At 44.3% G+C, this 12646-nt stretch overlaps 1 protein-coding gene across 5 annotated transcripts in view; it reads left to right on the top strand.

The window, feature by feature from the left end:
• DIXDC1 (DIX domain containing 1) overlaps positions 1-12646 on the top strand; it is a 69348-nt gene that overhangs the window by 27919 nt on the left and 28783 nt on the right. For 4 of the 5 annotated variants that reach the window (XM_070273606.1, XM_014741242.3, XM_001501796.6 and 1 more), the window contains 4 exons: positions 1384-1513; positions 4815-4940; positions 7712-7943; positions 8531-8638. In XM_070273606.1, the coding sequence (XP_070129707.1) occupies positions 1384-1513; positions 4815-4940; positions 7712-7943; positions 8531-8638 (596 nt within the window). Of the gene's footprint in view, positions 1-1383; positions 1514-4814; positions 4941-7711; positions 7944-8530; positions 8639-10457; positions 11297-12646 lie in introns of those variants that run through there. The other variant, XM_003365333.5, reaches the window with a different exon arrangement.

A 12646-nucleotide genomic window follows, 5' to 3' on the forward strand; every position in this document is an offset into this window, starting at 1 on the left:
CTGAAGTAGAAGAGGATAATGATGAAAATACTAATGACCATTTAGTAGGCATCAATTGTGTGGCAGGCCCTGTTCCAATTACATTCAATTATTCATTAAAACTTGTATAAAACACTAAAAATAGTGTTTAGTTCATGGTACGTACTCAATAAATACTAGATTTCTCCCCCCACCCCATGCTCATCATTGCATTTCCTGTAGTGTATCAGTATCTGATAGATTGTTGCCTTGGTACTGTCTTCCAAAGGACTTTATATTTATCCCCACAAATTGATAGAGAGAAAATAAGATTTAATTTAAGCTCAGGAAGCAACCAGTGAGTAATTTCCAGCATCATTTCATTAAGGAAGTACTTGGGGCTTAGAAATCAACTGTACTTTAACCAAATTATAATTTAATACCATTAGCCCTTGAACTTAATTTTTAGGTTCAGAGTCTTGGGCTTCTACAGAAACTAGACAGAACTGCTACCTGTACTATGACATTGTTCATGTGCTATTTTGATATTTAGTGCCCGTCTTCAGACCAAATAATCAGAATAAACACCTGAATACAAGCTGTGTTTAAGAGACAAAATGGAATATGTAAGGATGACTTATACATCCTTGCCTGGGCCTAACAGGCTTCTGATGATACTGAGCCCTAGCTTTGTCTGAAAATAAATGAAAATACAGCTCTGCCCCACAAGTCTTCAGGAACACGGCTCACCATAGCCTTTCTTTTTCCTTTTTTGTGCAGGTTTTAGGTAGCTTGATCCTCTTTGACAGTATAAAGCACAGATTAAAACTAACTCTGTAGCAATCCCAGGATTATGGGCTCAGGAGAATAAATATTGGGTTGACTGTGAGATGATTTCAGTTAAATCTCATTGTGAAGAAAGCAGAGATGGGAGAGGCGGTTCTGAGCTTGGTTTACTGTTTATTCCTGGTTCCCCAAGATCAATTCTTAGGAGTGTCACAGTCCATTGTGCATACAGAACATGAGTGATTGTTCCTGAGAAGCGCGATGGGTTGCTGGCAGCAGTCATGACACCCAAAAATTGGCTGTGGCTCTGGGCGCGGCCCTCATCCTTGGTCAACAGAGCAAAACTCAGGGAAAGCAGGTGTTGTAGTCATTGAAACACTCATCTGCTTCTCTGTGTCTACACTGCCACCCAAGTCAGAGGTTAGCTCATCTCTGGAGACTATCATAAAACTAGAAAATTTTAGAACATGTTCCATGTCTGAACCATCCTTCTTCTTTTCTTCCTTAAAACCTCCTCCTCCTCCCTCTGGATATGGATTGCTCACTATAGCTCTATCTCAAATGCTGCCTTAGAGGGTGCAGGGTAGAGGATAAGAATAATATGTAACATTTCCCTTATTTCCACCCTTCATTTTCCAGCAACAGCTGCAGGCATACGTGGCCTGGGTGAATGCACAGCTCAAGAAGAGGCCAGCGGTGAAGCCGGTACAGGACTTGCGACAGGATCTTCGGGATGGGGTGATCCTGGCATATCTCATCGAAATTGTTGGTCAGTTGGCCCTGGACACTGATGCTAGCTTAAACCAGAACATGGCCTTCTTTATCCTCCATATGTCCTTCACAGCAGATTGCTGCTTCTTTAAAATATATGGAAATGGAAGTAGAGCAGATTTAAAATACTTGCCCAAGGTTAATTCATTTATTTATTAGTCACTAAACACTGTGTGCCAGGCACTGTATTATGCTTTGGGAATATGAGGATGAGCACCGTCTATGCTCAAGAGTCTCCCAATCTATTTAGAAAGACTGGAAAATGAAGTCAGTTCCATTAATGTGTTTACTCTGATGGGGTAGGTACAGATAGAAGCATACGGGGGGACACCCAACCCAGTCTTAGGGGTTCAAGGATAGCTTACCAAATGAATTGATGTCTAAACCAAGGCTGGAAAAGGAAGTAGTAGCCAGGCAAAAAGGTGTGTTACCAGCAAAAGGACCCCTCTGTGATACTCACTACCATAATGCTTCATGAAAGGGCTTGTTCTCTTGAAGCCCTGGAGTTGTTGCTGGCCATTCTTATTAGATGGTACCACAGCCTTATTTCTATTGCATTTGTCTATGGCTCTATAATTATAATATTATTACCATTCACCAAATGGTAATTGTTTACTTATCTTTCCTATATAGACTGAGCTCTTTAAGGGAAGGTAGAGTATAATTTTTTGTTTGTTTCCACACTCTTACCCAAGTGCCTGGCACATAATAGTTACTCAAACATTTATTGTTATATTAGTCAGCTGACCTTGCTTAGAGTCCTTGAGGGATGTGGGGCTTGTAAGTTGTATGGAAGAAGCCGGGTTTGCTACAGGCAGCCTATCCATGAGTACCTCACTGGGACAGCTCATGGATTCATCAAAGTATTCATTTTTAATGAAAATAACAATGGTAATACTAATAGTAGCTGCCATTTATTGAACACTTTCTATCTTGTTTAATTTCATTTAATCATCAACTCTTAAAAAACATAATATTATCCCCATTTTTAGGAAACAAGCTTAAAAGAGAGGATTTATAAGAATAAGTAAATTCATTGAGCACTTAGAATATATCAAGCATTTTGCTAAGCATGCTACTTTGACTGATTGAGTTATGATATGGGTGTGATATGAGTACTAGTGTCTTTCTTGTTTTGTGATGTTTACAAAGGTAAGCAACTTTACAAGGTCACATAACTATAAGTGGCAAAGCAGAGGTACAAAACTAGATCTGCTTTAATTCCAAAGCTCATTTTAAACATTTAAATTTTCACTTATTTGAATAGATTGTACTTGAAAATATAATCAGGTAGAAAATCCAGAAGGTATAAAAAGATATAAAGTCAAAAGCCTTTTTTCCACCTATGTCCCTCTGTCAGCTCCTTGTACTTTCTGGAGGCAACCAGTGTTCGCAGTTTCCTGAATTTCTTTCAGAGATATTGTGTGCATATACAAGCAATATGAATGTGTACTCTTATTCTCCCAAAACCCAAATTCTTTTTTCCTTTCTTTTTTTTCTTAATTGAAGCAAAAGCCAGGTTCTTAAATGCTGGATTCTCTTGTGACTTTGCTATATGAAAAAACTCCCTGAATTCACTACCTTATTTCCCATTCTTCCCTTGAGCTTTTGCTCCCACTACTCCACTGAAACTGCTCTCCTCAAGGTCACAGCCTCCGCCCTGTCAAATCCAGTGGCTGGGCCTCAGTCCTCGTTGTACTCACGGTAGAACTTGCCCCAGGTGATCCCTCCCTCCTGCTTCACACACTGCTTTACGTGGCTCCCAGGACCCTGTGGACTTACCGTCCTCCTCCTTCCCCGCTGGCTTCTCCTGTTTGCTTTGCTGCCTGTTCTCCTTCGTCCTGACCTCTAAATGTTGAAGTTCTCCAGGGTCAGTCCTGCCCTTGTGTATACCCTATCCCTAAGTGATCTCTTCCCTAATTTGTATCCTTAGCCCTAAACTCTTCCTTGAATTGAAGACATGAATATCAGCTTCCTAGTCACCATCTCTCCTTGGATGTCTACACTGCAGCTCTGACTTCACATGTCCTACTCAGAACTTTTGATTTCCTTCTCCCTGTGAATCCCTTTATCCTCCAGGTTTCTTCATGTAACACATCATGGTACCATTTACCCTATTAATGCAGAACACTTAGAAGCCGTCCTTAATTATTCTCTTTTCCTCTTATATCGTATCCAGTCCTTCACAGGTGCTGTCTGCTTTATATCAAATATTTACCTGTAACTTGGTACACCTGAAATTTATATAATGTTATAAACCAATGTTGTCTCAATAAAAAAATTAAATAAAAAAAAAAAGCAATCACCTAACAAAGAACCTCTCTTGACTTAGAATAGGACTTACTTGTGTTCTTCTAGTTTTTTGGGGGGGAAAAGACAAAAAAATTTATCTGATATCTGACTTCTCACCTGTCAGCCTCTTCCACTCTAGCCCAAACCATCGTTATCTCTTGCCTTGACTCTTTTCATTTTCTAACTAATCTCCCTGTTTCCTCTCCAAATAATCTATGTCCACACAGAATCAACTTTTAAAAACATAAATAAAATCAGGTGACTCTCTTGCCTCAAACTCTCCACTAGCTACCCATTACACTTAGAAGATGATTCAGGCTCTTTACTCTGGTCCACGGAACCTCACAGGACCTGGCCTTGCATATGTCTCTGCCTTCTAGGACTCGACTCCTCGCTGTCTCCATTCCAGCAGCACTGGTCTTGTTGCTGTTCCTCAGATAACCTGAGCTCATTCCCATTTTGGGATTCGTACCTGTGGTTCCTCAGTCTGGAATGCTTCCTCCCCAAATCTTAGCATCTCTTACTTTATTCAAGTCTCTGTTCAGATGTCTTCTCAGAGAGGCTGTGATCACTCTTTGTTTTTCCTCATGGAATTTATCACTACTTGGAATTGGATTAAACATTTACTTGTTAACCTGGTCATCTGTCATCCCTGCAGATATAAACTCTGTGATGGAAGGGCCTTTGTCTTATTCACTGCTGTTTCTCTGGTGTCCAGAACAGTGCCTGGCACACAGTGGGTGCTCGATGAATATTGTTGAATGAATGAATATCCACACAGTAACTTCAGAGGCCCCTGGGAGTAGATGTGAAAATTTTAAGGCCCTTCAAAAGGCTTTCATTTTCCTATTCCCCATCCAAGTTACAAACACCAAGGCTTAACTCACTTGCGTATTTATATATAATCTTAGTGTTTACATCAAATAATGCCTTACTGTCTGTCTGGGTACTATGAAACTTTGATAGTTTCCTTCCTATAACTTCGTATATTTTCTGTCTTCTAACAGCAGGAGAAAAGCTGAGTGGGGTACAGCTGAGTCCGAGTAACCAACAGGAGATGAAGAATAATGTGGAGAAAGTGCTGCAGTTTGTGGCCTCCAAAAAGATTCGTATGCACCAGACATCGGCTAAAGGTCAGTGCCTCATCCCATCCTTGGTGCATGCGTACACTCAACTTTCTTTTTCTTTTTCTTTAGGTTATATTCTTTAAAAAAAAATTTTTTTTATTGAGGTCATATTGGTTTATAACATTGTGCAATTTCAGATACACATGATTACATATTAGTTTCTGTATTAGACTGCATCGTGTTTACCCCCAATAGTCTAGTTTTTATCCGTCGTTGTACATATGACTACATTCAGCTTTAACTGATGATTGCCACCCTCAGAAGAACCATCAGTTGTGTAGCTGAGGGTTCTGGGTAGACAGGAGTAGGATCAGGCCCATGACCTCATATCACTTCTCCATAAAGAAAGTTATCCTCTTGGGATGAAACTATTATCAAAATCTGAGTGTTTTGGAAACCCGGGTGGAGATAGAAGTTCTCTATTCATTTTCATTAAATAAAGGTTTACTTGAGTGTGTGTAGGAAAATTAATAGAGAAGAGATTACAAAATTTGGATTTTAATTTTAGAATATCTCATTTAAGTTATCAAAAATGAAGATCTAATAGTCCCCCTTATCAGCAGGGCATACGTTCCAAGACCCCCAGAGGATGCCTGAAACTGCAGATAGTACTGAACCCTATCTATACTGTGTTTTTTCCTATACATACATACGTGTGATAAAGTTCAGTTTATAAATTAGGCACAATAAGAGATTAAGAACAATAACTAATAATAAAATAGGACAATTATAACCATATACTGTAATAAAAATTATGTGAATGTGGTCTCTGTCTCTCAAAATATCTTATTGTACTGTACTCACCCTTCTTGAGATGACGTGAGATGATACGATGCCTACGTGATGAGATGAAGTGAGGTGAATGACGTAGGTATTGTGACGTAGCTTCCTACGCAGGACAAAGCGGGATGGCCTGAGATTTCATCATGCTACCAGAATGGCATGCAATTTAAAACTTATGAATTGTTTATTCCTGGCATTTTCTATTTAGTATTTTGGGACTGAGGCTGACTGAAACCGTGGATAAGGGGACTACTGTAGAGTATGCCTTTCAAGTTCCTAGGGTTTCCTGACCAAGAATTCTTTCAAATCATAATAGTCTATATTTTTTTCTAACTAGTTTTCCAGAATGAAAATATTTTATACCATTTTTTTTTTTGGACATCACAGAACATTCCAGGCAGGGTGAAATGGGCTCTGTGACCTCTGCACGTGCCCTCTCCTATAGCCACAAGGCCAGAAGAGGACACTTCTCAATCCATTTTGAGCTCAAGCTACGAGGAAGAAATCGTGTAGGTGTCCTTGGAGAGCAGAGGCTCCCTAGTCTTCTTACTATTTCTCTAGAATAGGTTGTAATGTGGTTCTGTTTCAGCTTCAGTGTCTGGGCCTGCCTGCCCATGGCTCTGATGAGAATGGGGCCAGGAGGGAGCCCTCCTTTCACCTTGGATTATTGGTGTTCTCTGTGTTGGGGTTATTCAGTGGGGCAGATACTCACCATTGACAGTACCCTGTAGAAGGTATCAATCAATCCTTCTCAAAGCCTTGCATATTTAAAAGGCTTTGAAACTAAAAAAAATAGAATATTACCCATTTCCTTACATTAACTTTCACCAGACCTATCCCATTGTCTTCTGCCTGCATTCGTCTTTTTTTCTAGGGCAAAATTTAGAATGTCATAATATCTCCGATCTGGTCCCCATGAGGAGTGGGCTTGGGGATCTGGCCCATTAAAGTCGGCTATTTTGAGGGAACACTGCCATTCAGGGCATCATTGTCTTTTACCTGGAGAAGTGCAACAGCTTCCTAATTAGTCCCACTGCATCAATTTTTTTCCCTTCCTGTCTGCTCTCCACACTGCAGCCGGAACGATCTTTCTAAGAGAACATTTGCTTATGCCAGTCCTCTGTATCCGAGGACCCTTAGGATGCACTCCACGGTCCTTCCTGTGGCTTACCATGCCCTTTATGACCTGACCTCTGATTCACCCCCCTCATCTTTCACCCTCTCTCCCTGCACTTTGAGCATTAGCTCTGCCAAACTTCTTTCAGTTCTACCACAGTACTGTGCCATGGAAATATAATATGATTCACATAGGTAACTTAAAAATTTCTAACAGTCACATTGAAAAAAAGATGAAATTAATATTAATAACATTTTATTTAACCCAAAATATTATTTCAACATGTAATCAATATAAAAAACTATGAAGGAAATGTTTTGCATTCTATTTTTTGTACTAAGGCTAATGAGATTTCTTAGTTCTATTTTTTTGTGCGCTAAGTCCTACGCTTATGGCACACTTCACTTCAGAATATAGCTACCTTTTAAGGCTCAGTAGCCACATGTGGCTGGTGCTCCCCTATTGGACAGCACAGCTCCAGTAGGTCATGCTCTTTTTCACCTCTTCATGCCTGCTGTCCCCTCTTCTTGGAATACCCTTTACCTTGTCTTCCCTCATCTGATAAACCACTTTTCAATCAACCAAGTCTCAGTTTAGAACTCATTTCCTCTAGAAATCCTTCCCTGAGCCTTCTAGACTAGACAAGATGCCTCTACTCTAAGCTCCCAAAGAATCCTGTTCTTCTCCTACCATAACACGTTATTGTGCTTTATTGGAATTGCTTTTAAGTCTTCTTTCTCCCTGTTGAATGTGGCCGTGTGAGGACAGAGGTCTAACTGCCTTGTTTACCTGTGTCACTAGCAAATACGTATTAAATGAGTAAGTCCTCAGCCTTCTGCCTCCTTCTTAGGACCTCTTGGTCTGTTCTGCCCCTCAGATATTGTGGAAGGAAACCTGAAGTCTATCATGAGGCTGGTTCTTGCCTTGGCAGCTCATTTCAAACCTGGCTCAAGTAGGACGGTGAGCCAAGGACGGGACTCCAGAGCCCCTCTGCAGAGTCACCAGCCACACTGTGCCACTGCCGTGGCCCAGGGAGCAGCTGCCGCTCTGGCCGATGTGTGTCATGATATGTCACGGTCAGGACGCGATGTCTTTCGATACAGACAGAGGTAAGGGTAGAGGCGAGGGATGGAAACTTGTCCTTCTCTCTGATATTTCTCCTCTTAAATGATGCAGTGGGTGGAAATATCACCTAAACAGCTCCACATTGCAGAAAAGAGCATGGAGTGGAGGTTGGAGAGGGCGCTCCAAAAGAAAAGCCCTTTTTACAGCAGTGTTTATTTTGTACTTAGCAGAAAGTAAAGAAATCATATATGTAATCTTTTGCTCTGGTGCCCAGAATTTTCAGTATGTGTCTTCTTCACTGGGAGATATGTGGGAGCAGTGGTCCAGTACATCTGGGGAGTCTCTACCTAATGTATCCTAAAGGCCAAGCTGTTCTGGAGAGTCATGCAGGAAACACTTTGGGGGTTGTGTGTCTGGTGAGAGAGAGCATGACCCTGAGGTGTTGCAAAGATTGGTGAAATTACTTGTTTTTATGTCTCTCTTCCCTACTAGTTTTCAAGTGTCTCCAAGGCAGGGGCTTGCCTTATTCATCTTATTTCCAGTGCTCAGAGGGGCTATCTATCAGTACCTGTTGAGTTGGCCTGAACTGAAAGACTGACACCCTCTCCTTGCTGGTGCCCCCTGACTTTAGGAACAGCAGCATGGACGAGGAGATTGAGAATCCGTACTGGAGCGTGCGAGCCCTGGTGCAGCAGTACGAAGGGCAGCAAAGGTCCCCGTCTGAGTCCAGCTGCTCCAGGTAACTGTGGCCTCAGATTCTTTCCACTACAGTCCTGGCTAAAAGCTGAATTCCTGGGGATTCTCAGGGTTCTCGGTTTCAAGCAGCAACACAGCAGGCAGTAAGGCTCCTAAGCCCTTTCTCTTTCCCTCAGTTTGTATTTGGCTTTAAAAGGGGAGCCTTCAGCACTGCCTTGCGGTTTTGTGCTGGCGGGAGGGTGGGGTGGGGTGTTGGTAAATTTCCCACATAAGGAAGCTTTGTGCAGAGCCCCAGTGCCAGTGCTTAGCTGTGTCCACGTGGGGGCGTGACTGTGACCTCCAGCCCAATGCGTCTCAGCTGCCATTGTTTTTGAGAGCTAGTTTTACTGCATTGTCTTTGCGCCTGAGTGTAACTCTAAGTTATGTCTTGAGAAGCTGTATAAAACTAGAGAAAAAATGGGGCAGAGTTGTCTGAGAGCATTAAAATGTTTCCAACTTTCATTTATAGGGCTGGGAATTGTGGCAGATTAGTATGCATTTGAGTGGGCCAATGATGTTTGTGACTCTAGCTGAAAGGCTGTCTATATCCCTTAGAGCCAAATGCAGAGACCAAAACAGGACAAAGTGCTCTAATGAAAGCCTGATCAATGCCAAGTGCAGTGGCAGAAAAAGACTGCTTTCCTGGCTCATGTAAATCATGGTCCTGTAAACACATCCCCAGATCATGTTAGCTTATTTACTAACTTCATTTCATTGCTGAGTCACATTTAATTTATGCTCTTACGACCTTTTCTCTCTTACCCCAACCCAGTTTAGTCTGTTCTTGTTAAGCCTAATTGTTCTTTGTCTTACATATATCTTATGTGTATTTGTTTTCTTCTTATGATTTCTTTTCCTCATGAAATTCCATCTTAGTTTGATGGACCATTTTCTAATTTATCAAGGTCACATGGAATTCTTTCCAGTGTTTTAATATACTGGTAACCTTATGCAGTTTCCTTTAATTTTCATATCTAATAGATGTGCTTTTTTGTTTATAAATTTCACACAACATAAAATTAACCACTAATCATTTTAAAGTGTACAATTCAGTGGCATTTGGTACTTTCATAATGTTGTGCAACCATCACCCCTATCCAGTTTGAAGACCCCAGAAGGAAAACCTGTACTTGTTAAGCAATAGGTGTGTTTTCAATACGAATCTAAGCCATTTCTTCCTTGCTTGCTGTGGAGACTATCACTTGGTACAGAATCAAAGGATGTTTCATTGTATGATGAGATCTGTTGCTTCTTGCATGGGTACAGGCCTTTGACTCCTCTGGTGCCTGCCAGAGTTAGAGAGAGAGAGAGAGAGTGAATTAGAGATCCACTGGAAATGGGGCTGCAGTGGGCTGACCGTGACAGTTTTCCAGGAGAGGGGTCAGAGAATAGTTTGCATTTCCCTTTCTGTCCTTCACTGCTTCTTGATTTTGTCATTTTCTTCTAAGCCCCACTCCTCACTCACCTCTCTGGGATGCTCGGTCAGCACCTTGCCTTTACCTCGGTGAGCTCCCTGGGACCCAGCAGGCTCTGGAACATTCTGCCCACCCATTCCCTTCCTCAGGGGAAGCCCACCTAATGGCCCGGTGACCCATGAAGGCCAGGAGACCCGGGGATGAGAAGATAGGAAAGATAGCCCCGGTGTTTAATCCTCTCCCCCTGCTCCTCGAGACATCCTGGCGAAATCCAGCGCTCCTGTTGCTTCCTACGTAGACCAGCCTCGGGCCAGCCTCTCACTGTGTCCAAGCAAAATGATCCTTAGTTGGGAAAAAAAGAACACATGAAACGCCCGAGGGGAAGGTGGGAGGAGATAGGCGGTCGACGGGTTTCCGGGGAAGAGTCCCTCCCGTAAGGAGCCAGGATAGACCTGCCCCGACCTCGTTGTCCACGAAGGGAAGGGTCAGAGTAGAGAAGGCAGCGTTTTCAGTTCTGGGGTTCTTAGGACGAGGACCAGAGACCCTCCTCGGGATTCTGCGGAACGGCGGCCCCTCCCCTGCCCCACCCCGCCCGTGACCCCCGCCCTCGCCCTCGCCCTCGCCCTGCCCCTGCCCAGAGCTCGGCCGGCCCGCCGCGCGTCCGCCTGGGTCCGAGCCCGGCGCTGCCTGGCCGCATGTGACAGCCTGGGAGGGGGGCGGAGGGGAAGAGAAGGGAGCGGAGGGAGGGACCAGGGAGGCGGCGCGGAGCCGGGATCGTCCGCACGCTCGCCGCCCCGACTCGACCGCGCAGCTGGAGCCGCGGGATCATTGCCCCCGGTCGGAGATGGGTTGAGATGCCTGCGCCCGGGAGCATGCCCGGAGCCGCGCGGCCGCGGAGACCACGATGCCGCTGCCAGGGACCCGCAGCCCGCGAGGGGAGGCAGCTTCCGCCGAGGCCAGGCTGCTGCAGTGTCTGAGCCGCCGGGACAGCGCGCCTCAGACCCGGGAGCATCCCTGTCCCTGGGGCCGTGACGCCTGCCTCTCTGTCCTTCCTACTCTCTCCCGCGATAGGGGCAAGCAGCTCTGGTAGTTGGCCTGCCCGTAGAGTCGTTCTTCGGGCCCCAGCGCGGGGAGACATGCCCGAATTTGGGAGCGCTGTGACTCTCAGCCTCCCGCTTCACCCAGGGAAGCAGGCTTGCTGAAGCCGGAGCCAGGAGGGGGACCATGGGAGGGACGCAAGTCAAATGGTGAGCTGAGGCCACTTTGGCTTTGGAGGTGGGGGGCATGGGTGGGAGCAGGGCCAGGACTGAGCATTCTGTTGGCCAGAGACAGAGGGGGATGGGTGGGGGCGCTATACTAGGGAGAACAGGCTGCTGGCCTGGGGTTAGCACTATAAAAGACAGTGGGTTTCGGACGGTGGAGCCAGCATAGGGAAGGAGGAGTGGCACTTTACCCTGTCTTGTCTCTGCTAAGGGAGACAAGGAGAGAACAGGACTCTCTTTTTGGGGGAAGGGGGGTAAGGACTCTCTTTCTTATCACTCATTACTCATTTAAAAAAAATTGATTTGACTAATATGGAAGTATCTAGCTGGGGGTTGCCTGTCTAATAAGTTAAGACTGGAGAGATGTTACACCTGTGAGAATTAAGAAACGTATCACGGGGACCTGATTTGCAATCTGTTGTTCCCTGACTTGAGAGGATTATGATGGGAAGTAGGGGATTACCTGTTTATAAAATAGGGTTTTTAAGCTAATCAAGGAGAGCCTAAATGATATAATTAATTAGCATTAAAATACTTTTCTCTGACTTGAGGCAGAGGCTTTAATGCCCCATCCTCATCCAGTGAGGTTCTTGGGGAGGCAGCCGTGATGCCTGCTCTGACCTGTGCCTCAGGATTTTTCTTCCTCAGGTCCTTCATCCTTTGACCTGGCCATCTAGTTTCACCGTCTTACCTCTCTGTGGCCTCACATACTGGCAGCCTCAATTCAAGAAAGGGAAATGTTGTTTTCCTTTGGCTGCTCTGCCACTCCCCCAGTGGGGTTGGATATGCAGACATCCGCCTCCTTTTGCCCTTATATGGGCGACAGCTCACTTAGGAGGGAGAAGGTGGAGCTAAGCATGCGTCTCTGCTTTTAGGAAAGCAGTTTTCCAGCATCCTAGGTTCACACTACTCCTCCCACCCCACCCGCCTTCGTCTCACACATGCCAACCGTGGTCCAGCCAAATGCAGGCAGTGGAACATGACAACCATAGCACCTTGTCAGCTGAGAAAGTGTTGTCTGATTATTTCCCAAAGAGGAGCAGCCGTTGCAGGCATCTCTGCACTTGGATCCCTATTTCTGTAAGAAGACCAATGCTGAGGTCTGAACAGTCGTAAATCTGTTCTTATAAATGACATAGTACCCTTAGACTAGTGCTTTTCCAGCAGCTAATGCATATTGGTCTGTAAGTCAGATTGCCTAAGTGATGAAAGATGGATAAGAGAGTTCTATAAAGCAGTTATCTTTTCTAAATACCACCTCTTGCTGCTTTCCACCTCTCTTGCCTGTTTGGGTTATAGATCTATAGATATGGTTAAGTGACTTTCTTTAATTTG

The sequence above is a fragment of the Equus caballus genome, chromosome 7 (genome assembly GCF_041296265.1).
Source record: "Equus caballus isolate H_3958 breed thoroughbred chromosome 7, TB-T2T, whole genome shotgun sequence".
Classification (NCBI taxonomy): Eukaryota; Metazoa; Chordata; class Mammalia; order Perissodactyla; family Equidae; genus Equus; species Equus caballus.